The 25,365-nt window shown below is 37.2% G+C and overlaps 1 protein-coding gene across 1 annotated transcript in view; it reads left to right on the forward strand.

Moving 5' to 3' along the window:
- The window catches only part of IPO5 (importin 5), a 45,238-nt gene extending 20,168 nt beyond the window's left edge, over positions 1 to 25,070 (forward strand). The window contains exons 10-26 of the mRNA XM_021530287.2: positions 2,683 to 2,789; positions 5,022 to 5,146; positions 5,236 to 5,325; positions 5,415 to 5,588; positions 5,812 to 6,030; positions 6,471 to 6,554; positions 7,268 to 7,400; positions 7,491 to 7,612; positions 8,134 to 8,230; positions 8,675 to 8,847; positions 9,276 to 9,387; positions 9,963 to 10,018; positions 13,199 to 13,321; positions 13,892 to 14,111; positions 17,323 to 17,551; positions 19,031 to 19,172; positions 21,744 to 25,070. Coding sequence (XP_021385962.1) covers positions 2,683 to 2,789; positions 5,022 to 5,146; positions 5,236 to 5,325; positions 5,415 to 5,588; positions 5,812 to 6,030; positions 6,471 to 6,554; positions 7,268 to 7,400; positions 7,491 to 7,612; positions 8,134 to 8,230; positions 8,675 to 8,847; positions 9,276 to 9,387; positions 9,963 to 10,018; positions 13,199 to 13,321; positions 13,892 to 14,111; positions 17,323 to 17,551; positions 19,031 to 19,172; positions 21,744 to 21,830 — 2,293 coding nt within the window. The 3' untranslated portion in view covers positions 21,831 to 25,070. The remainder of the gene's footprint in view (positions 1 to 2,682; positions 2,790 to 5,021; positions 5,147 to 5,235; positions 5,326 to 5,414; positions 5,589 to 5,811; positions 6,031 to 6,470; positions 6,555 to 7,267; positions 7,401 to 7,490; positions 7,613 to 8,133; positions 8,231 to 8,674; positions 8,848 to 9,275; positions 9,388 to 9,962; positions 10,019 to 13,198; positions 13,322 to 13,891; positions 14,112 to 17,322; positions 17,552 to 19,030; positions 19,173 to 21,743) is intronic.
- The last annotated feature ends 295 nt before the right edge of the window (positions 25,071 to 25,365 follow it).

Raw genomic sequence — 25,365 nt, forward strand, 5'->3', positions numbered from 1 at the left:
ACCCGTTTATCATTCATAGCCAATGTCTTTGAATTTGTATCTATGCCCTTGAAAATGTGTTGTTTTAGGAAAGATGATTTTGGAAGGATGTCATCATGCATGGCAGAATTCCTTGCTGGATTTCACCTAGTCCAAAAATACTACAATTTTGTTATTGTTTTACATCCCTTGGTATGGCTAGCAATAACTTATCTTGTATGTTAGCAAGGAAGATCTAAATATTCAGTCATTTGGATTTGCTTATCCCTACAGGCTTTGCAGCTTGCTCCAGCTTTTTACTGAAATAGTAGTTCGTGTACAGCATCCTGTTACATTTCCTCTTGTCCAGCTACTATTAGAGTGAAGAAAGCAAAAATAGGTGTTGGAGGTAACTATCTCCACACTTCTGTAAAGACATGGATGTTCATTTACCAGTCTAGACACTTCTTTGACATACCTGGCTCATCCAGACTCAGATGTAATTAGTATTTTGAGACAGTTGATATCAAAACACTTAGAGATCTTCACAGGAAAATAGACAATGGAAGAGATGTTCATTTACCCTGAGCTGCAAAGCAACTTCTAATAGATAGCAGGCATGTAAAGATGCCTGTAGAACTGATGCGTAGGAATTTATGGAATAATCCATTTAATCTTTGCCTTACTTGGAATAATCTTTTTACTTCTTTTTGATTATGAAATTGAAAGTGAGCTGTCCTTTCTTCTCTCCCTCACATGGTAGACCATACTCTTTTAACCTGTTTCCTGAGTGCTGAAATTTTCCTATACAGGTGTCAGACACCACCACTACATTCAGGTTTGTTAAGTATTTCAATCTTTTCAGTCAATAAAATTTCAAGGGGAAATAGAATATTCAAGTTCATATCCTTATCAAGCCTTTCAGGGTGTGGAAGTTTATTCAGATGGCTTGCTTTAGGCAGCTAACTTAGTAAGTGTGCTGAATCATGCATTTGAGGTATGCCATTTTCTCTTTGTTGTCAGCAGAGTAACTTTAGTGTTCTAAATACAGCTTAGCTGCCTATGGATTTTGTAATGAAAATTTTCCTTTTCTTTGTTAGAAGTCACAAGTAGAGTGAGCACAGATCAGAAAAAAAAGTTATGCTCAGCAGCCTTAGCCTGAAGGAGCTCCTTTGGCCCTCAAAGTAATAGGAGAGGCTTAGACAAACTATTGGACATGAGCTGGTCTCTGGTGATCATGTGTGTGAGGGCAGTTTTTTCTTTCAGCAGGGTCACTCCTGGTGCTGCTTTGTGCTTCCCACCATTGAACTCACCTTTGTGGAGAGCTTAGTGGCTGATGTGCATGTTGACATCTCCTGGTGCTTAAGTCTTTGTGGCTTCATAAGAAGACTGAAAATTTTGTGCAGTCGGAGGAACAGGCTAATGATCATTGAGCCGCGCCCTAGTTAGGGTGTGTTCAGATCTGATTAATGGGGATATGAGTCAGCCCACACAAAAGCAGCAGGGGATACTTTAGCATTTCCAGTTTTTTGTTGCTCTAACTTCATAAAGGAGTGAAATTCTAAAGGAGGAAAAGATTAATTCGACTTCCTCTTTTCTTGGCAAAAGCCTTACAAACATTAGAGGGAGATGTGTGGTCATTTTTCTGAGATAAACTGTCTTTATTTCTTGAAACTGAATGTGTGAATTAATGGTGAGAAGAAAGCTCAAGGAATGGAATTTCAGATGAAAGTTGTTGTTAACTTTAGTGAGTTTGCTCCAGTTTAGCCCTGTGTGCCCATGCTCCAGTATCGTGCTGGTGATGTCTGTTTATTTGAACATAGCTGATCTGAGGAATAAATACAATGCTGTCAATATCTTTTCACAATCACCTTTGTTCACAACTTGTGAGTTTCTAGATTATTTATGGTTTGTAATGAGACTTGGGGATTCAAGCATAGTAATAAAAAGTCTGTTTCTGCCCCAGCTGTCTGAAACTTTTAAAGAAGGGGGAGATTGATCCCTTTGTGCATCATTACTCAACTTTTTCACTATCATGGGTGTCTAGGATGGACTGTAATAACCTTGAATTACTACACTGCCAGCCATACCCAGACTGTAACAGTAGTTGTCCATGTCCTGGAAACTTTCTTGCTTTCTTGTAAGGAATAATTCCATTGGGTGGAACAAATCACTTTGCATAGATAATGTTGGAATATTCTAACTTCTGTAACTGACCAAGAGTCATGAGTTTCTCACCTGGACTGGATGTTTTCTGCCCGAGTCATTGACAAGAGACCATGCTACTGGCCTCTTGTCCATACAAGAAAGGTCTCTTGTGTGCCAAAGTTTGAATTCTGCTGGTTCACCTGAATCATAGCAAGTCTGAACTGGTTTATGTGCTTGTGACAAAAAAGCAATAGCCAATATTATTGCTTTGTTCGTTGCAAATTTAGTTTCAACTTTCTGGGTGTAATGTAACTGCTGTGTAATTCAGTCTGTACCTTCGGACCTGATGCTAGTAAGACTCACGTTTCTTTGGTAGTAGACTTAATCAGTGGCCTGCAGATAACAAATGTGTCAGTGACTGGTGTATGTGTTTTCAGATTTGGGTATGGTTTATTTACTTAAAGAGGCTCGTGTTTTTAGATGGCAATAATTTGAACTGCAGGGAAGAGCTCTCTGTTGGACTGATTGTTTTATTGTAGATATCAAACCACTGATATTTGTGTATTCGATATTTAGCAATGCAGTGGCTGGTGAGAGTGCACTGGACAGGATGGCATGTGGCCTTGGAGGAAAACTTGTTTTGCCTATGATTAAAGAACATATTATGCAAATGCTTCAGAATCGTAAGTAACTGCATTTTCTTTTATTATTTTTTAACAATTCTGTGCTTTCCAGGAACTTCAATACCTTTTAAGTCTTTTTGTTTAGCTACTTGATATGTTATTATACACTTCCACTTTTGATGTCACCAGCAAAAACTGTAAATGCTATGAACTTGAAAGTTTATACTTTCTCTCAGATGGATTTATTAAACTTACAAAGAGTGTATTACAACATTTTTTCTGGTACATGGACAGCTGAGCAGAGATGTCATAAAAACAATTTTTTTTAAACATGGGGTTTTTCTGTTTCAAAATATTATCTCTAAATCCCTAAACAGACCCTCACAGTACCTTAAGTTTGAATAAAGTGCCTCCTTTTTTTCTGTAGCTCAGTGGTTTTGCTTCTTCAGAAGTGCTGCATTTAAGTGAAATTTTAATACGTTTACAGCTTGTAGAGGAAAACTTGTCTTTTTCCCCTTGGAATTTGATAGACAGCCTACCAATGACCTCAGTCTATCTGTTTGGTATGCTGATTTTAATACTTGTTTCATGAGGTGTTTCTATATATTCTTATCAGTTGTTTTCCTCTTAAAATACCTGTAATGCCTACTCAGCCACTATTAAAAAATACAGTGCATTGCTTTCATGCACTTTCACTTGATCTGTGGTTCGAACCTTTGGAGTAGAAGATGACACAGAACTTCTGGGTACTATTTCTGCCTTCATGGTTTAAAACCCAGTCCAGAAAAGGCTGTTAGCATTTTGGGTACGGAACAGAGGACTACTCAAGGTAGCACCTGCTGTGTGTGAAAACACTTAAAAAGTCAGTTTGGAATCAAAGTTTTTCTGTAAAGAAAGTTTCATTAATGAAAGGAGCTAACCTGGACTCAGTGTTGATAGCTTCTAGGCTAGTAACTAGCTAATGTTGTAGTACATTCAGAGAAGTGTAGTCTAATAATCACTGAAAGACCTGACTCCTGTGAAGGGGGGGGTCATGCAGTTCATGCCTGATGATTATTTTCTTGTGGGTCAGAGCTGTCCATAACCATTAATACATCCAAATACAAAAGATGTTGTTTGGATTGAAAGCTCTCACTGGTAGGTATTTGGGAGGAAAGATGAAGACACTTAGATTAAAACATTAACAGTACTTTCAGAAGTCAAACTTTTCCTTCTCCTATCCCCACTTTCTTCCAAATATTTATTGAAATAATAATCTAAGACTTTGGAGTTTTGATTGGGTGGCCACATAGTCCAAAGAAGATTGTGTTTCATTTTCTAGGTTCATTCATTTCAAGTTTGGAGTACACGCTAACAGTAATGCTGTGGGAGTCACGAGGTGTAGGCTTAGCTAAGAACATCTAATGAACTGAAGTAGCACAAAAGAAATTGTTGCTTTTCTGTTGTACCTTCTGTCAAGATGATACTTCACTGTATTGTGGTCAGACAGAAGCTTGAGTGTCAGGATTCTACTGCTCTGAACTGTGATGTTCTTCATTCCAGGAATGTAATATGTTACTAGCAATAATGAAATATTGAGTTATTTTGGGAGATAAGTTCTGTAATGTGCATTTCCCACAGGTCATTTGGTAAACCTGTTTATTCCTTTGGTTATCTCTTCTGTAATCCCAATGATTTCTAGCACAGAGAAAGATTTTTGTAAAAAAGGAGATAAAATAAATTGGAGTTTCTCCTCACATGTTACTCCAAAAAAAGAAAGAGGGGCATGAAAGATTCATGTTACTGTTCCTACAGCCTTGAGAAGACTGTTGGAAAGTTTAATACCAGTCATTTGTTTTAGATTCAGATACTGTTTGAGTCATTAGACCTTTTTCTTGAGGAACATATGGGCTCTTCTGATGATACTAAAACAGAAAAACGATGGGGGAGAGGAAAATAAAAATACTAAAAATACTGTCCTGATACTTGCCTGGTCAGCTTATTTAATTAAAATGCAGTATTCAGGTATTAGTACTATGTATGTACTTGTATCAGCAGTTAAGAATTCTTTTTTCTAGGTTTGGATTTGGCCTGGATTAGACATTCAATTTTTTGTGCATCTCTGGAAGTATGTATGAGGAAAGCGGAAAAGTATTTAACAAATCAAGTAGATGCATTAACTTCCCTTCCATCTCTTGTTCTTCACTCTGCCTTCTCCTGTGACCCCCAGCCCCTGCAAAGAAAAGGTGATTCGTCTTTGTGGTTCTTGGTAGTTTCCAAAATGACTAACACTTCATTTTCACTCTTCTATAGCTGACTGGAAGTACAGGCATGCTGGTTTGATGGCACTCTCTGCCATCGGAGAAGGTTGCCACCAACAGATGGAGGGAATTTTAAATGAAATTGTTAATTTTGTTTTGCTATTTCTTCAAGATCCTGTGAGTATAGTTTCAGTAATTATTTTTAAATGTTTTAATTTCTGCTCTTACAACTGCTTGTTAACTGTTCGAGGGAAATACTTTTTCAGCATCCCAGAGTAAGATACGCTGCTTGTAATGCTGTTGGACAAATGGCAACTGACTTTGCACCTGGGTTTCAAAAGAAATTTCATGAGAAGGTAAGTAGTAGAGTAGTACAGATAAAATATGGTAAAATTGTGTCCCTTTCAGAAACTTATTGGCTGAAAAAGGAGTATTTCTTTTTCAGGTGATAGGAGCTCTTCTACAAACCATGGAGGATCAAGGCAGCCAGCGTGTTCAAGCCCATGCAGCTGCAGCACTCATCAACTTCACTGAAGATTGTCCCAAGTCACTACTTATTCCATATCTGGATAATCTAGTGAAGCATCTTCATTCCATTATGGTGATAAAATTGCAAGAGGTATAAACACTGAACAAATTGTTTGATGGAGGGTAACCTTGTCACATAAGCAGAATAAGTATAGCTGAACTAAGACTCAGAAATGAGCCAGTATACATATCTGCTGATGTTGGTCTAAACTGATGAGAATTAGCATGTGCAAAAGCAGATTTTTACATTTGGCATGCTTTTAAGTAAAATGTGTGCTTTAAAAATATAACACTTTATTCTTCCTCTTTCCAAGTTGATACAGAAAGGCACTAAGCTAGTTTTGGAGCAAGTTGTGACTTCAATTGCATCAGTTGCAGATACAGTGGAGGAGAAGTTTGTTCCCTACTATGATTTATTTATGCCCTCCTTAAAACACATTGTTGAAAATGCTGTTCAGAAGGAATTAAGACTTCTACGAGGAAAGACTATTGAATGCATCAGTCTAATTGGTCTTGCTGTTGGCAAAGAAAAGGTAAGCTTAGATTTTATATAATGGTCTGAATACATTTTAATGCCTTTATTTTTTGTGGTATTAGCACTGAATTAATATAATCACTTATTAAACATACAGCTCTATTGTTGCTGATTTCTATGCTTATCTTTGTTTCCATTTCTGAGGTGACTATGTTGCTTCTTAAGTTCACAAATTTGCAATAAAATTTTATTGTAGCTTAAGTAATTCTTGTCACACTGAAGAATGTTGAAATCAAGATTTTTTTCTTCCTTTGAGGGTTGTTTTTTTTTGCCTTAAGAAAATGACACAGCATCATATTTAGGCAGTGTCAGTGGCAAAATGTATGCAGTTCAAAGGGAACTTGGTTTTGTTGTGGATGCCTGAAAAGGTTTAATTTAAGTCTCTGAGAACTAGCATCTTAATTTGCCTTTTAAAATGTAGTTGTTTCCTATATCTAGTTTATGCAGGATGCATCAGATGTTATGCAGCTATTACTGAAGACACAGACAGACTTCAGTGATCTAGAAGATGATGATCCACAGGTATGTTCAAATTGTGTCTTAATAGCTTGTCGGTATTAAAACCATTCCTTGTGTACATGATGTTTCTGCCCCCTCCTCGGCCTTTCAGGATAGTTGTCCAGCGATCTTACAAAACTTGACATTGAGATGGCCCTAGAATGTTTCACAGAAGTGTGGTTAGGAAATGAGACTTCCAGGACCTGTATTTGCAGAAGAAATTTGAGCTTGCTGTCACCCTCTTATAAATAGATCAACAAGACTTGTTAAGCAGCTGTTCTAATGAGCAGACAACTGTTTTAACTTGTATATTTGAAAGCAAATACTCATCTGAAAACATAGTACTGCACCCTTTTTTACTTTTTGCTCTATTTTATGATGTTCAGGAATGTAGCTTGGTAGTATTGTTTAAATCTGGCAAATATTTCAGAAAAAATACTGTGTTTTAGAACAGGCACTTGAAATGCAATAATGAATCCTATAATGTCTCATTTTTACATGTATAGCAACTCTTACTGGAGGTGCTGTCAAGGTTTTGCTAAACTTGGGATGCCTTTTGAAGATGCATTTTTGTGTGGACTGCATATTGGATTGCTTCTCTTTGAAATAAGCTTTATGGACTGCTGACAAATTCTTTTCAAAAGTCCTATTGTGTAATGCATTTCCTTTATACCTTCCTTTTAAGTATGCATTAAAATAAAATGTGGGACATAAAAATTCTGCCTTCTCTTTTCTAGATTTCTTACATGATCTCTGCCTGGGCCAGAATGTGTAAAATTCTTGGAAAGGAATTTCAGCAGTACCTTCCTGTTGTCATGGGACCTTTAATGAAGACTGCATCCATTAAACCTGAAGTGGCTCTTTTAGACAGTAGGTTTAAAATGTTGTGCTTGAAAAGTATATTGAAAAAAATTATTTTGTAACACTTTTAAATAATTTTTCCTCCCTTCTGTATAACAGCACAAGATATGGAGAATATGAGTGATGATGATGGTTGGGAATTTGTAAGCATAGGTGATCAGCAGAGTTTTGGAATTAAAACTGCAGGCCTTGAAGAAAAAGCAACTGCATGCCAAATGCTGGTAAGTAATAAAATGGTTTTAATGATCTATGTGTTTCTGGTCAATCAAATCTGAAGCCAAAATCTGTAACTAAAATATTATTTTTTTGTCTCACGTGAAAGAGTGTTTTGGGTGATACCGCCTATTTTGGAATACAGGCACTTAGTTGCATGTGGTTTACTTGATTAAAAACAGTTTATTTACTTAGGAGTGTAAATTTTTTTAAATTAACGGATTGCTTTTCTTTGTTAGCAAAACTTAAGGAATTTAATATGTTAAAAAGTAGTTCCTTTTTGCAAATATTGCTGTTTTGGAATTTGGTTTGAAATATACATGCATGCCCTAAGAGTGAGAACTTATGCTGCTATCAGGGTTTCTCAAATTGCCACAGTTGAGGGGGAAGGGAAATGGATTATTACATGTTTTTTAAAATAAACTTAAAAAAACCCTTACACTTCTAACAATCTCCCTCTCACCTTTACATAGTTGAAAAATATAAGTATTATCCCTTAAAAGTCGCATATCTGTGCTCTGTTTTTCAGGTTTGCTATGCAAAAGAGCTAAAAGAAGGATTTGTGGAATACACAGAGCAAGTTGTAAAGTTGATGGTTCCATTGTTGAAGTTCTATTTCCATGATGATATCCTATTAACAAATTCCACTGTGAAAACAGAAACTTGGAATCAAAATTGAGCTTGCTATTTTCCTAAATGAAAGTGTTAGTGTTAAAATAGTCTGTGACTTTATAGCAGAAATGGTTTCAGAGAATGTTGGTTTACACACCCTATTTTAGGCAATGTATTCCTACTTTTCCCCCTAGTTCCTTTTTAAATAAGCAATCAGTAGAAAAAGCAATGTTTCTGTAATAAAGCAGAAGAGAACTTGAACAGAGCCTTTCTGTCATGGCCTGAAACAGACGAAAACACTTCCTATGATTTAATCTATATATAATTAACAAATCAAATGCATGGATTATAATGAAATGAATTTTGGGTAAAAAACTAAGAACTTCGTTATGGTGTTGAGGTCTTAAATTCTAAGCACTTTGTTGGTGTTGGTTGCTGTCTTTCCTTAATAATGGCACGTGTCCGAGTGGCAGCCGCAGAGTCGATGCCCCTCCTTCTTGAATGTGCCAGGGTTCGTGGGCCGGAGTACCTCACGCAGATGTGGCACTTCATGTGTGACGCTCTCATCAAAGCCATTGGGACGGAGCCAGAGTCCGATGTCCTCTCAGAAATAATGCATTCTTTTGCCAAGGTAACGTTCATGGTGTTACTGTTCGTAGCCTTTTGAAATAAGAACAGACATGTTTGGTTGTTCTTTAAACTGCTCGAAAAAATGCAAGGCTTCCTCTACAGAAAGTGACTATAAATAATGTTGTGACTATAAATGTTGTTACAACTGATGGAAAAAGTTGTATTTTGTTTTGCAAAATACCAAAGTATTAACTAAAACAGTTACCAAATGTTTTCATTTTAACTACCAGCAACTGAAATTATGGGTATGAAATGTATAGTGGTACTGTGCCTTACTTGTATAATTTGAGCATTGATTACAGGATGATTGTTCTTCTAATATTATTCCTGCTAGTGATCCAGGGCATGTATTAATATTCTTTGTGTGCTACATTAAGACTGCTCATATTAAATTTTAAAGCTGAAAAATGGATTGTTTTATTTCACAAGTGCATTGAGGTAATGGGAGATGGATGCCTTAACAATGAACACTTTGAAGAACTTGGAGGAATACTGAAAGAAAAACTAGAAGAGCACTTTAAAAATCAGGAATTAAGACAGGGTAAGTTAACACAAATCCTGTTAACAGGGGATGTGGCAGTTCTTTAAAATTGAACACAGAGAATAAAATCTGTTCAGATTGATTTGTGTATTTATGCAAAGTAATTGGACTGTGAACCAACAGAATCCTTGAGTTGTAAGCTCTTGAAAGATTAAGATAGTATCATTTTCAGCAATACTGTAGTTTAATCAAAAGTTAATGGACGGATTTACTTGAAACACAGTGCACATCTATAGTGTTACAATTTACATGGGTTTTTTTCAGGTGAAGTCTTTGCAGTTTTCTCAAAGCAATAGTAGTTTCTCATTTCTAAGTATTTTTCTTGTCTTTGTGGACAAGCTGGTGTGTTTGTTTCTATTTTATGTGCATTTTTGCACATTCTTAAACTGAGCTGTCCTGTACTTTGTCCTTTTCTGTGAAAATTTTTGAAGCTTCTTAAAAATGGAAAATTCCTATTGCACCTTCAGCTACTGTTTAGTGTTTTTCTAAATTTGTTTCTGCATAATTTTTTCCCTTTCACAGGCTTCTTATGCACTTATAAAAAGGTAGTGGTTTAATTATTTTTTTTAATTTAGTGAAAAGACAAGATGAAGACTATGATGAACAAGTTGAAGAGTCATTACAAGATGAAGTAAGTTAGTTTGAAGTGGTTTTCTACTCATCAAGCACCAGCATGGAAATATTGCACAAATATGCTTTTGACTCATTTAGGACATAGTGCATTCTCAAAATTATTTCTTCATAGAAGAATCTTGCTACCATAGTCCTTCAAAACTTACAGTAAGAAGTGAATCACACTACATTTATGAGTTAGAAAATATTAAAGGTTTCCTTGGCTGATACACTGAAGTAAGAAGTTAATGATATAGCCTTTTATTTTCTACATCTGCTCAAACAATTCTTGCATGACATTAACACTAATACAGATTTGACAGCAGACTAATTACAGAATAGGCTGAGTTGAAAGGGACTCACAAGGATCATTGACTTCACATCCTGCCTCATCACAGGGCATCCCAAGAATCACACCATGTGCCAGAGGGTATTGTCCAAATAGTTCTCGAGTTCTGTCAGGCTGGTGCTATGACACCACAGAAGTGGTCTTCTCTGGGGAGCCTGCTCTAGTGCCCAACCACCCTGTGGGGAAAGAATCTTTTTCTAATACCCAACCAAAACCTTTCCTGACACAGCTTGAGGCCATTCCTTTTGGTCCCATCACTTCTCTGGTCACAGAGAAGAAATCGGTGCCTGCCCCTCCTCTTCCCCCAGTGAGGAAATTGTAGACTGAAAACAGGTCATCCCTTGGGTCTAGCCTTTCTGACTTGCTTTTTCTTTGAGCCTTGCAAGCTGGGTGGCTCTTAACTTTGGGCCTCTATACGTCTGATTTAAAGACATGTGGTGTGTCATGTCAGGAGCCTGTCTCAAAAAGAATACAGAATACAAAAACTATCAGAAAAGGACAGGATAAACAGCTGCCATCATATGTTTGCTTATGAGAGAATACCAAAGTGACTACTAAACTACTTATATGCTATGGTACCAAAGTGAGTTAATAGTTTAAAGTGGAGGTGATTGTAGAAGAGATACAATAATTTTATTAACTCATTATTAGTATGGAGAGAGAGTAATAATGAATGACTGCTGCTGCTGCTTATAACATGAGATAAAGGATGCTCAATAAATTTAAGAATTAAGAAATTTTTTTGATGAACAATGCAGGTGTGAAGCTTGATCACGTGAGTTTTAACCTGTATCCAGACTCCAGAAATCATACCCATATGTAAATACTGTCTTAAATAACAGTGTGGTTCTTGACCCTCCTTTTAGGCTTTTTACAATTAGGCCAGCATTCAAGAGGATATATTTTTGTTGCCTCCAAGACCTTGTTATTTCTTATGTGTCACTCTGTACTGAGAGAAAATGTGGGCAGGCAGTTTCAGAAAATCTGTGTCCCTACTCTGCAACAGAGTTGCAACACATTTTTAAAAATGTTCTAATGTTTGCTGATTGTTCTGTAAAGTCTGGAGAAAGACTTGTCTGCAGTACCCTGTGAAAGAAGGTGTGGTATGAGGACATCACTTGCCATATGGACAGAATTAACAAATGAGTAACATTTAGATATACACCTTTGGTCTCAGAGTGTGTTTATGTAGCTCTTACCTCAAGGCAGCAGGAATGTCAAAAGCACAGAAGTCATGAAAGTTATTCAGACAATAGTTTCAGATCCAGCCCTCACTTCAGCAGTAACTAAACTGCTGATTTGGTAGAGAGCAGAAGGTGTACACCAAGCAAGAGTTACACTCTCTTCTCCAAGCATCTATTGTCAACTGTTGGTCAACAGGCAGTACCAGGCTAGGTGGACCTTGTGCTATGCTGGAGCAGTTCTCTGCCTCTTAATGTCATCGTGTGCATGTTCCAGGGTTCTTGCTTGAGTTGTGTCTTGATGATGCAGAAATTGGCTCACTAGGAAGGGTTTAAATATCCACTTGTGGAAAGCTGCCTGTTGCACAAGAAAGTTACTAGTTTGTCACCAGAAGGTGAGAAAGATGAAGGTCACTAGGGACCAGCTGTACTGTTTTCCCTGCCTGTTAAAGTATAAACTGGTTAAAGGGACCATTCTGAGTACAACAGAAGTTGCTGTAGAAGAAAGTTAGAGTTTTCCCAGCATAAGTGTATTGAGGGACTAATCCTCACCTGTAGATAATAACTTGAATTAATATCTCTGATGTAAGGCTATTTATTTGACCAGTTTGATGTATTAACTGGCAAAGGTGAAAAATTAATTTAAACAACAAGAGGAGGAGAATAATATCTGTTATATTTTTGCCACAATCTTCATCACAAAGGTAGTTATCCATTTACTTTTCCATAAAAGTTTCTTAGGGTATCTAAGGTGCAGAAAAGGAAGAAGGCCTTTTGCCTTCTGTAAAGGGATTACATTGAAGCAGCAAATTTGCACAAGACAGTTTTGTCTCAATCTGATTTTTCTGTTCCTGAAACAAGCCTGCAAGTCCTAGGCAACTGAGTTTCTAGCAATCAACCTTTTTAAGAAGGGTGAAAAGGAGAACTCCTGGAACTACCAGTCAGTCAGTCTCACTCTGTGCCCAGTATGATCATTGAACACATTTTCCTGGTGGCTCTGGAAGACAGGGAGGTGATTAGAGACAGCTGATATAGCTTCCAAAGTGCAAATCATGCCTGATTAATTTAGTGGGTTCTGTGATTGAGTGACTGTTAATGGACAAAGGAGCAACTGATGTCATCTGTCTTGACTTCTGTAAGGCCTTTTAGAGGGTCCCACACAATATCCTTGTCACTAACTTGAGGTGATCTATATTTGATGAATTCGGCAGATAAGGAATTGACTGGATGGCCATGTTAAAGTTCAATTCAGTGCCTCAATATCCACATGACAGTAACAATTGATGTCTCTCGAGGCACTGGAACATGTTGCCTAGAGAAGGATGTGCTATGCCCCATTCCTGGGAATGACCAGGGCCAAGCTGGATGGAGCTCTGAGCAACCAGGTCTAGAGGGAAGTGTCCCTGACTGGTAGGATGTGTCCTGCCTGTGGCAGGGAGTTTGAAACTAGATGATTTTTAAGGTGCTTCCCAACCCAAATCATTTTGTTATTCCATCATTCTGCAATTAGACAAATAAATGAAAATTAGTGAACTTAAAACTAAAGGTTTGACCAAAAAAGTCATTAATCAACTTTATTCCTTTAGTTTAGACACCTTAGCATTTCATGTGAATTCCACTCTGTTAAAGATTGTTAGTCTTCATGTAAATTGTATCCTTTTCCTTTCAGGATGACAGTGACGTTTATATTTTGACTAAAGTATCTGACATTTTGCACTCAATATTCAGTAGTTACAAGGAGAAAGTACTGCCATGGTTTGAAAGGTTACTTCCACTAATTGTCAACCTAATTGTAAGTACCTTGTTTTCTTTTAATTTAAATTTTATTTTCTGATGTATTAATATGCCTACCATGCTGAAGTCTTAGAGAACTTGGTAGATAGAATGTAGCAATTACTGTTTTACAAAATAGAAAGTTTATTCTAAATCAAAGATGACATTGTTACCCTGTGTTTTTTGAGCAAAGTTGCTGCAGTGCTACTTAAAATCTGTGTTGCAAAGGACAGGACTACTGACACACACTGGTTTTGAGAAATTTAATTTCCTTGAGACTGTCCAGTGTCTCAAAAATGGATTTCAAGAGGAGGGACAAAAAAGTGATGCAGACTCATAGGGAAAAATGGAGACTGATACATGTAATTGAGTGTGAAACAGAGGTGGAAAGATAGACACCTGGATTTTGTTTTGTTCATGGTATTGATGGAATGATCGCTACCATAAATTACATGGTTTTAGGATTGAATTTAACCCATGAAGATTTTAACAAAATAATTAGACCACTGTTCCTGTGATTGTTGTTGATATAATCATTGGCTGTACAATAATTTCAAGCTGTCTCAGCTGTTGGGTGTTTGTGCCACAGTGTCCGCATCGGCCATGGGCAGACCGGCAGTGGGGGCTGTGCATTTTTGACGATGTGGTGGAGCACTGCAGCCCTGCCTCCTTCAAGTACGCCGAGTACTTCCTGAGGCCCATGCTGGAGTCGGTGTGTGACAGCAGCCCCGAGGTTCGGCAGGCGGCTGCCTACGGAGTGGGAGTGATCGCACAGTTCGGCGGGGACAGCTACCGGCCCGTCTGCCCAGGTACAGCCCTGCAGCTGACAGAACTCCCTAAACGTGGGCGTTCAAGAAATAAAAATGGCTCACCTTTTGGCTGTTCCCCTTGGCAGTGAAGTAGATTGCCAGTATTACCTGTGTTGTAGACTGGTGATGAATTGATAAAGTACCCGAGTTCCTCAGGCTGTTATTGTTTTCTGCTTAGTAGCATTTCTGTTCCAGCACTGACTGCTTAGCAAACTTGATCTACATATTCTTTTTAAAATATCATCTGGCATGCAAACGTTAATTTCATAAAAACCATCTTTTTGATACACAGCTGTCTCATAGATGCTTTCTACTAATACTGATGTTGTTACATATTAATGCAAATGCCTTTGGATGTCTGGAAAAACACAAGAGACATATATTAAGGAATAGCTTAGAATACAACTTGTGTGGCTCTCTGCTTTCTGATTATATAAAAAGGAGTCTGATTTCTGTAAAGTAAGAAGTGAAATGATTTATCAGAAAGACTTTGTCTGCTTTCTTTCTGAATGTTTCAAATTTCTTTGAAACTTCAAATTCATCTTAGATTTAAAGAAATTGTCTGCTTGCACTCTTCTTGCCAGTCACCAAAGTTAAATTTGCACACTTAGTAGCATGCCTTATCAAAGGGTTTTTTCCCCTTTTTTTAGACAATGTATAATCATGTAAATATGTATTTCTCATAAATATCAAATGAAGCTGAATTAGATTATGTAAAAAATAAGAATTATCTGATAGGGATTGACACAAATCTTGCCTACATCAGGGTTGCAATTTTCATTGTTAATGTAACTGTTACATGATGACAATCAGGATAAGGTGTCTTTTTTAAAAGAAAAGAAAAAGCAGTGTGGGAAGCCTTGCAATGAATCATTAAGAGCATGAAAATTTAGAATTGTCTAGACAGTTCTGATTTTGAAATTTTTTGAGCTTTTTAGCATCTGTTGAAGTCTAATTTTATTTTTCATTAATTACACTTTATCTTACTCCACTTAAACTTTGTAAAATCTTTGATCCTTTTCTTTGTACTTGGACATACAATCCTTGATTATGCTCTGACACCTGGTTTCTCCTTAGGTTGAATTTTATATAAAATAAACTTTCAGCTTTACAGCTTACAGCTTATTTTGCAGACACCTCAAAAGTATTCTAAATCCTTTTGTGCATACATGAAAGAACTTAGTGAGTTATTTTAATAGGTGAAAATACGCTGTGATTAGAAACAAATCCATGTCATGAGATATTATCTACAGGTTTTGCTACATCTCTGAAAAGCATCATGTTTGTGGGCTTTTATTTATAACTTATTTTCTTTACTGGTTGATATATAGCACTGGCATATTGTACTTTTGCAAGTTTGAAGAGTATGTAAACACTCTTCAGAAAAAGCAGAGGTATTATATGAGCATTTTTGGCAGTCAGTTAAAAAAAGTCCAGGAATATAGCAAGAACTTGTAAATGGTATGTGAGCTACACTGATGAAATAAACGTCACTAAAACCAGATTTCATAAAGGGCAAAGAAATACGATGGAAGGAAAAACTACAGCAAATCAAGTCACTTTCTAAACAGGGATACAAGGTTACAATTGATGCAACTGGCAAGGTTGCTTCTGTTATGTTGATGGGAGAATAAAATTAGCTGTTCTCCGTGAAAATTGTATTAATCAACAGCATGGATTTCTTCCTAAATCACATCAGTGATCAAAACTGGGTGGTGCCAGATGTCAGAGCAGTCAGTCCTTGGAGAAAAATTTATTATAAAAGATGGGACTTCCATTGTCAAAAGGCTTTTTTAAGGTTTACCAAACACAATATCTATGTGAGAATGGATCTGTTTTATAGACAAGATGAAAACTTGTCTCGTAGGCTGTAGGAAGAAAATTATGCTGATTCATTTTGATGCCCTCCTAATTTTACAGTTGCAAGGACACCTACAGAGTCATCCATTAGTATTAGTGAGTGGGATACAGATGAGATAAGATTTAGCTTCAGCCATGAAAACCTCAGGTATGAAATGTAGGCTCATTTGTCCTGGACATTGTAGACCTCTCTGAAACAAGCTCTGCCTTGGAGAATAGTGCAGCATCATTATCATGCATTCAATATACATAAGCTAGCAGGTCTGATGTTTCTGTAGTTTTGTAATGTTTAACAGCTTTTCCATAGCTGCTTAATTCTTCAAAAATCTAATGCAGTGGAGTTAATATAGAAAGTGGATTATCCTTTAACTGCAAAGTTTCTACTTACTCATCAAAATTCAGAAGGTGTGAGATGTTACTCTTCCTCAGTAGAGTTATTTTGATGTGTGCTTTCTGTACAATTCCACAACCTGCTTACTGCACTGATAGAGACTTTCACAGCTTTAGCATTTCATTTTTAGCAAAAGAACACAAAGACAATTGTTCCTGCGTGCATATAGTGTGCTTGGAAGTCTGCATGGACACTAGTGGCTAAAAATGTGACATTAATGTTAATTTAGAAGTGTGCATGTGGCTAGCCACATGACTGTTAAAAAAATATAATTGCTATTAACCTAGGAAGAAAACTGTCATTTTTCCTGGCATTGAAAGACATTTTCTTCCCTTGATTTTTATAATCTAAACTATGCCAAGTTGATTCACCAGGTGAGATTACTCCTATGACCTTTTCCTAGGGTATCTGTTAGTGGTAGGAAGCGTGTATGTGTATGTCCGTACATATTTTTATATACAGATGTGCCCACTAGCAGTAGATACACAGCAGGCATACACTGAGGATGCGCACTATTGTTCACACTGAATGAAGGAGTGACATTCACAGTGAATGTCACTGCAGCAGTGCTTTTGCTCCTCCTGTGTTTGTAGAACATAATCGATTAAAGAGATAAGGCTTGCTATCTACAGTGTCCTGTGTGTTTTAGGTTGCATAACTCCAACTGAGAGACATGGGAATATTATTTTCTTCTGAACTTCTAATGCAAATTCAAACTTTTGCAGTAGCTGTTTCCTTCTGTTTCCTTGCAGAGCTTTATTTGTTTGGTTTTCATATGGTAATTATTGAACAGAGAAGAATTTAGAAGCAGCAGAACATCAGAATGATCAGATTTTAGTGTTTGGATTGCAAAAAATCTTGGTTTTAATACATACGGTTGTCTCAAGTAGAATTTGTGATAATAATAAAGTATAGCTTGATTGTGCAAGTAAACTTCATTCTTGTGTTTCTAACAATTAGAGGCGCTTCCATTGCTGGTTAGAGTCATTCAGTCACCAGATGCCAAAGCCAAAGAGAATGTCAATGCAACAGAAAACTGCATTTCAGCAATAGGAAAGATAATGAAGTTCAAGCCTGACTGTATAAATGTTGAAGAAGTCCTTCCACACTGGTTATCATGGCTTCCACTTCATGAAGACAAAGAAGAAGCTGTTCATACTTTCAATTATCTGTGTGACTTACTTGAGAGGTAAGGCAAAGTCTTCACACTAATGCAGAAAGTAAGCCTGTTTGCATGCTCTTTCCTTGCACTCTTTTTCCAAAACTGAGAAACTATGAGGTTAATCTACTTATAGTTTAGAGAAGATAATTAGAAATGTCAGAACTGAGCCCTCCCTGATGTTATTTCTGCTTTTTTATACAGTTACTGTTCTTGTCCTAAATAGCATCTGTATGCCTGGAAAAGAATCCTGGCTGCTTTATATATCCCTAATGGCAAAGGATCTGCAGAAAACCTTGACAGAAAATATCAGGAAGTTTTTGACATTCTGCTTACATATCAGAACCAGTAACTGATCAGGTCTTTTCTCTTAAAAGCAGCCACATTGTCTTGCAGCCTTATTTAAAGTAGTTTTGCACCCTTTTGCTTTCCAACAAAGTAAAGTATCAAGTAGAGAAATAATATGGAAAAATTCATTGTACAGTGCTATCTCCCTTAATAATTATTTCAGCTATCATTGAAAGCATCTTATCCCACAGATTATTCTTTTGGTTTGTGTTCCTTCCTGTAGGTAAATGGAGGGAAAAACGTAAACAGTTATTCTAGTGTGATACACCTCATAAATGAGCAAAAAGATGTAGCCTCCGAGTACATTCGGCTGGTACTGTATTACATCTTAGGAGAAATATATAAAGGAAGTAACTTCAATTTCTTACAGTCTTTTTTGTTTTGTGAAGACCTTGTATCTCTGGGTGCTTTATTAAGGCAGAGTCTCAAAATGGCAACTGAAGTCCCTAGACTAGTTATAGAACAGTTAGATACAGATGAGCGGCATCATAATAATGCATGTGAACAGGAACGTAGAAATTGAGAACTGCAGTACCAGCACACTTCTGTACCCACCTCTGTGCAGATGGCTCAGCCTGGCTACCTGCTTCTCTGGAGCTCTGCCAGTCCTACATTCACAGCCTTTGCATTCCAGCAATAGTAATGGGCAGGGCTGGAAGTAGATCATGTGTTCCACACAGATTCCTGATAGCTAATACTCCTTCACTCCAGTATTTGGCTGGGAAAGAGGGAGCAGAACTGCTTGATTGCTGTGTCATGGCGAGTGCTGGCAGAGAGGTGAAGTTACCGGCGCTCCTGATGCCAGTAACACAAGGTCCTGAGAGGCACGAGGGAGAGGGAGGAATAAGTCCTTTTAGCAACGTATTTCTGTAACACTATTTACAGTTCCATCTGCATGGAACTCAGCCATTCTGTAAAGTTCAGAACTTCTTCCTGATAAATTTTAGGCTAAGTAAAGAATCAGGTGGTTAAATATTAACGGAAGGGGGAACATGCTGTCAGCAGGCAACAAAGCTGTGTATACTTATTCAGGTGTGTGAAACTTAAACCTAAATAAGCAGCTTTAGAATAAGATCATTCAAAATCACTTCACTTATGTGTAAAGTGTTTACATTATTTTAGATAAACATTAATTCCTTTGTAATATATCTTTTGTAACAGCAATAACCCAATTGTCCTTGGTCCCAACAATTCCAACCTTCCCAGAATACTTGGTATAATTGCGGATGGTGAAATCCACGAAGCTATCAAACATGAAGATCCATGTACCAAGCGGCTGGCTAATGTTGTTCGCCAAGTGCAGGTAAATAAATGCTTGCTTAAGTATAAAGGGAACATTTAGAATCTGCTTGCAGGAGGAACTAAACTGTTAAATCAGTTTTGAGAGCCTTATCTCCTTAGAGAATAATGGTTCAATCAGTGATCTTGGAGATTGAATGATTAATGATAAAACTTGGTGACGTTTGCACTTGAATAAAATGACTGTAACTAACTTTCATGCAGCTAGATGGTTAATGTGTGAGCCAGTATTAGTTTTTGTGTTTTTTTTTTTCTGAGTCAGAAATTAGAATCTGGAGAGAAATTTGCATGTCCTTTTATCAGTGAACTGTACTGCAGGATTTGATCCAAGATGTGGTTCTTGTAAGGGTCGGCAGCATCCTGTGGTGACTTTCTAATACAGCAGCAGCTTGGGCTCTTTGTTAGAGAATGAGTGCAAACCTCAAGTTATTTTATTGCCCTTTTCAATCCTGTGCAAATATAGGTGGCTGTTTGATGCTTTCCCTGCCTTTGGGGAATTGCTTTAAGGTTCACTTCCTTTATGCCATAATGAGTTGCTTAATGTTGATGAGGATGTTAAGGTACTTAAACAGCACTTCTCTCTGGTGCTGTAAGCAATAGTGCTCATGGCGCAGATCTACTCCAGGGCCAAACGTTGTTGGGTGGATGTAGTACTAATGAGATAAAGGAGTGTGCTTGGTAAGCATCTCACTCATAAAAAAGCATGGAGGATTTTGAGCAGCTGATCTTCAATTATTGCCTTTCTACTTGACCTGCTTTGGCAAAATTCAGGTTCAAGAATTTTAGGAATTTTGATATTGGAACGGATTCACCTGTACACATGTCCGTGTATCAGCCTGACATCCATTTTGTCTGGTAGAAAAAGTTGTTAAAATTCTGAAGGCATAAGAGAAGGAAATTGAGCAAGTTACAAAGTGAAAGTAGTGTGACTGCCTGCCAGATACAAATCCTTGCTGTTAGTACTCAAAGTCTAGGAATGCACCTTTTTATTAGAGTTTACCTAATGCATTTGTTCACTTCACCTCAAATCATCAAGTTTTTGGTTTTTTTTTTTTTTTTTTTTTAACAATACTGTGGCACATACATGTATAGATTAATTGTTCACAACAATGTCTGGTTCTGGCCAGGATTGATAGAAACTTTAATATGAGATAAGACCTTCAGCATTGGCTGTATGCTTTACCTTTAGACTGAGGAGAAAAACAAAATCTTAAAAGTCACGTCTTTTAAAAAGTACAATTTTAGCACAGTGTTACCAATACTATTTCTCTTCACATATAGTATTTTGACTTTAGTAAAGCTGTAAGACTATTATACTCTTAAGTGTAAGAGTCTAGGATAGGAATTTTCAAGGTTATGGAGTTGCTAACAAGCTCCTGCTTCTCAGAGTCCAGGAGACTTTTTTTTTTTAATTATCTCAGTAAGCTGTTTCACTGCCAGTGTCTAACATGGTCATGATCAACATGGTTATTACTGGACTTGAGTATACACTTCTTTGCTTAGGTATTGTCAGGCCAGAAATATTTCAGTGTAAAGTATCAATTTAAATATGCATCAGATATGCTGGAAGAGTGCATTTAATTCTGCAATATTTCATAATACATTAAGAGTCTAAAATGCCTAATGGTATTTAAAACTAAACACACAAACTTACATTTGAGAGCAATTCTTTTTGAATTTTTTCAATCCATTTTTATATTTTTTAAACTTAAAAATTTTGAGAAAAGGACATTATGATAGAACTGAACATAAAATATACCAAGTATAAATTAAACTTTTTTTTTAAATTTACTTGAATCATACTGTTATTGCAAAAGCCAATCTAAAGACCTAAAGTCAGTCACCTGGAATTTTTTCCCTGTCATTATCCTAAAGAAAGCAGGGTGCCAATTGCTTCCAGTTTCTATTGATGAGTGAATAAATACTTTTTCCTCAATCTTCATTAATATTTAGCACTTTCTGGTACCATTAGAACAGTCCTTACTGATGGTGACTTTAAAAGCTAATGTCTCACCTGAGGGCTGTGGCAGCACAGATGAAGGGTTTACATTTACCTAGACAGATGCTGTGCAGTTCTCTCTGAGAAGTAATTGACCTTTCACTGAAGAGCTACACCCTGTGTTGGCAGCAGAATTTTGCATACCCTCATGTAACACATCATGCTGTAATCCCAGTGCTCACCTTGAAGATCTGAGTGTGTTACTGCTGCACCAGTGCCCAAAACACTCACGTGGAAGAAGCATGATTCAGTTTTGCCTGAACATTGGTCTTTTAACTTTAGAGCAAAACTATCAAATGGTTTAGGCTGTGGTTGACACAGACAGGAGTGTCATTTTTAACCCACATAGTTGTTAGAGAGAGTTCCCAGGGGTTCCGAATCAATTGTTCTGCTGTTATTCAGCCTTTTGGAGCATCTTAACTTGAACCTGTGTATCACTGAGGATTTCAGTCTCTTTGGCATATATATTACAGGAATAAGCTGTGTGAATGTTGAGCTTTATAAACATAGCAAAATTTAGGATGTGCCTTGGACACTTTCAGCCTGCATAAAGACCACTTCTCATTTTTTTTCTAGACATCCAGAGGACTGTGGACAGAATGCATATCACAGCTCAATGCAGATCAACAGGCAGCCATACAGGAGCTCCTGAACTCTGCTTGAAGGGCCTTAATTATCATCTGCAAGAAAACTAACTCCAAATAAACGTTTACCCTATTGTTTAGGTTTCTTTTGTTTCTTTTCTGAGTAAAACCAGAACTGTAGTGCGTGTAGGCCATTCTTCTGCAACCTACAGGCAGTGGCAGCAGGAAGAAGCATTCTTTCAGAACGGTGTTTAAATCGGTTTCTATCCCACAACATGAAAGAAGTTTCCTGTAAACCCTACAATAGCACTGAAGAGTATTTTTCTAACGTTATCAGCCATCCATACGATGGTGAAAGGGAAACAAGTTGAATTTTCTCATTAGACATAAGACCTTCAGCAGTAGATGTACGTTATAACAGATAAACGTTTCTCTACAACTAGTGTTAATTGTATTAATTGGAGTGTGAGTCTTTGTAGGGTAGAAAGTGTCCTTCTGCCCAACAAGATAGTAGATCAAAAGATGAAAAACTGAAGACAAACATCGAGCATGAAGACCTCATTGATCGCGCTTTTGATTCCTAAAAACAACTTGTATAGTGACTCAATGAGGAAAGCTGTTCAGCTTCCAGCCCTTGAATGTGAAGTCTCTTTGGCATGTCTGACAGTATCTCATTCACTCCTCAATAAATGACATTCAAACACAAGAAGCTTGTGTAGAAGTTCAGTGATGTGTGGTTCTTTTAATTTTTTCTTGTGAAAAGATGAAAATGACAAACTATACAAGTCACGATTTTATATTTGAAACTTTGTATATTGTTGCCTATTACAGATTTTATGCTTTTTTGTTTCTTGACTTTTTAACAAATTTTTCACCTGAGTGTGTAGAATGGAAACTTAATGGCATTCCTTGTGTGACAGTAAATATACGTATATTGACTTGAAAATGTTTTTCATGTTAAGATGCAGTTGCATTTCTTAACTTATCAAATGTAGAGTTGTACCAGCTGCAAATGTGCAACGTGATCTGGTAGGCATCAAACCTGTTGTAGTAGCCTGTGTTTCATTTAAAGCCATCATGCAGTTGACAGCCTGACCTGAAAGAATCAAAAACACCTTCTCAGGTCTTTTCTGGTACTTTAAGAGCAATACATCATCTACCAGCAAACATAGGCATAGAGTATTTGATTTCTAACAAAGGTGAATCTGGTTTTTCCACTCTGTTACTTCAAAGCTGTTAATATATGCATTGATCTTTAAAAACTTAATTTCTTCCTGAAGTGTTCTTCAAGTTGATCTCAGTTGTCTCTTGAAACAGATCTTTCCACAAAAAGGGTGTAAGTTTTCTTCCCTTATAATAAGAAAAGGTAGAACTTTACATGTAATAAATGCCTCTCATACTAAAGAATAAACTTAGTTTTGCCTCTGAAACTGTTTCAGAAAAGAAAATAAAGAATTAAGTGTACCAAAACCAGCCCGGGACCATTATACCCAAAGGTTTGTGAGATAAACTGCCTTAACCATAGAATTTGACAATGTAGTTAGTTTAGAGGCAGCTGAAACAGTGCAACAAAGTGCTGTTCCAGTTTTCACTTTATTCAGTATTGGTAATGTCTTATTTACAGAAATTCAAACATTCATGCATCTAGAAGATGAATACTAAGTATTGGATACCAGTACTGTGAGAGAACCAGTAAGTCATGTCAGTTATCTTAAGCATTGGTCCTAACAATAACAATTTTGCTATACTCTCTCCATCATCTTTCTTCTTTGTGGGGTTTGGTTTTTTAGGTATTTGTTATTTAAATTTCCCCTCAGTCTAAAACATGTAAATTTTTTCCTTGCAGCAAACTTTTTGTACTTTTTCTCAGATCTTAAAGCCTAGATTTTTTTTCCACTTTCTTAGGACTGTAGTGAGAATCATAGCACATTTGGCATTTCCCAGAAACAGTGTCAACTTTGTCTCTCTGTAACATAAACAGTATTTGAATTGCTCTCCTAATGGACAAGCTGTAATCCTCTTGCCTTCCTTCTAGTCAAATAACTGAGAACAAATAGAACCAGGAGCTGGAGTTGCTCTGTGTTTTAGAGCCAGCATAGAGCATCTTTCTGCAGTTGCTTTTGCCTTGTTAATCGTTTGATCAAAGCAAAGGACACTGAGTGAATCATTGTCAGCTCAACAGGTAGGTTGGTTCCAGGTCCTACCTGGAGACTTATTCTTGCCCGTCCCCACTGAACTTTTCAAGGTTAATCCAAAAGCTTCTGTGGCATTTTCTCAAATTGCAGAAGCTTTAAAAACTATGCTCCCTTTCTACATATTTAAAAGCTGTCTGGATCACCTATATTGGCTTTTCTTGTTCCTTAATACAGAATTTTTAAGCAGTCAAACTGCTCCTGTTCTTCATTGCACTTAAGTACTGTTGTCCAAAGAAAGTGTAGTAGTAGAACAGTAGCTTTATCTGCAGCTATCTATTGTAAAAATAGTGTCATCTTTATGAAGGAGCCAAAGTAATCTTAAACTGTGGTACTGATACAGGAAAGGTAGTTTTGATTCAACCATTTTTCCAGGGTATAAGTCCAATCTTGCTGTAACAAACTGCTCAGCTATTGTGTGGGTTGAGAGATGTACCTAGTGTGGCATGAAGAGCACTGCAAACAATAGCAGTGTTTAGCTTTGCCTGAATAAAGAGGTACCAAATCCACCCTAGACGTCTACACAAAAGTGCTCAAAGTTGCACTCAGTAACAAAAGCACAACTAGAGAACATCATGCAGGTGTTCCAGTACTGGAGTTCCATTAGCCTGTTTAACAAGCATATGATAGTAACTAGCATTCATGAGCACTGCTTTCAAAAGTAGCTCATCTCCCTGAAGTGTGAGTTCCCATCTTAACTCTCACCTGTTCTTACTGTTCTGAAGGTGAAGCCACTTGCTTTGTGTTTGCAGCTCTAGGTTCATCATGACAGATAATAATGCAGATGAATGTCAAGTCTTCTTTACCTGTCTTTGTCTACAAGATCTCCCAAAGAATCCTGTACAAAATATATGTAAGCAAGTGACTTGTAGCCTTCATGCTTTCAACATGGGCTTTGTGTACTGCTGAGGCATTCTGTCATTGCTTTTCTCCCTGCAGAGATTTCAAAGTGTTGCTGAGTGCAAGGGCTGGTATTCCCCAGCATAGAACAGTAGTTGTTATGCCAAATGTTGTCTGTTCTCTACACATCTAGATCTGTCGGTCTCATGTATGAAATACATGCATGAGAGTAAGACATGTTGCACAGTTGGAATTTTTGATGAAATAAAGAAGGAAGGTGAATTTCCTATTGACTGTGTGTATGCTTGTCTGTATTGGCTATGCAGCTGCCTCAGGCTCTTGAACTGTAGCTTTGTTTTTGCCTTGGTGGTATCTGATGGGATGCACACATACACTGAGTCTTCAAAATACAATGAGGGTGCTATTAAAAGTAATACAAAAGTCAAGTACTTTCCACCATGAGTTTTCTCAACTTTGGGCATCTTTGTGGAGGAGCCTTGGCTGGCCTATTCTATTCAATCATTTGGTTTTCTTGTCCTTTGCTAACTTAGAAAATGCTACTTTCTTTTATGGGGCTTCAGG

Source organism: Lonchura striata, chromosome 2 (genome assembly GCF_046129695.1).
Source record: "Lonchura striata isolate bLonStr1 chromosome 2, bLonStr1.mat, whole genome shotgun sequence".
Classification (NCBI taxonomy): domain Eukaryota; kingdom Metazoa; phylum Chordata; class Aves; order Passeriformes; family Estrildidae; genus Lonchura; species Lonchura striata.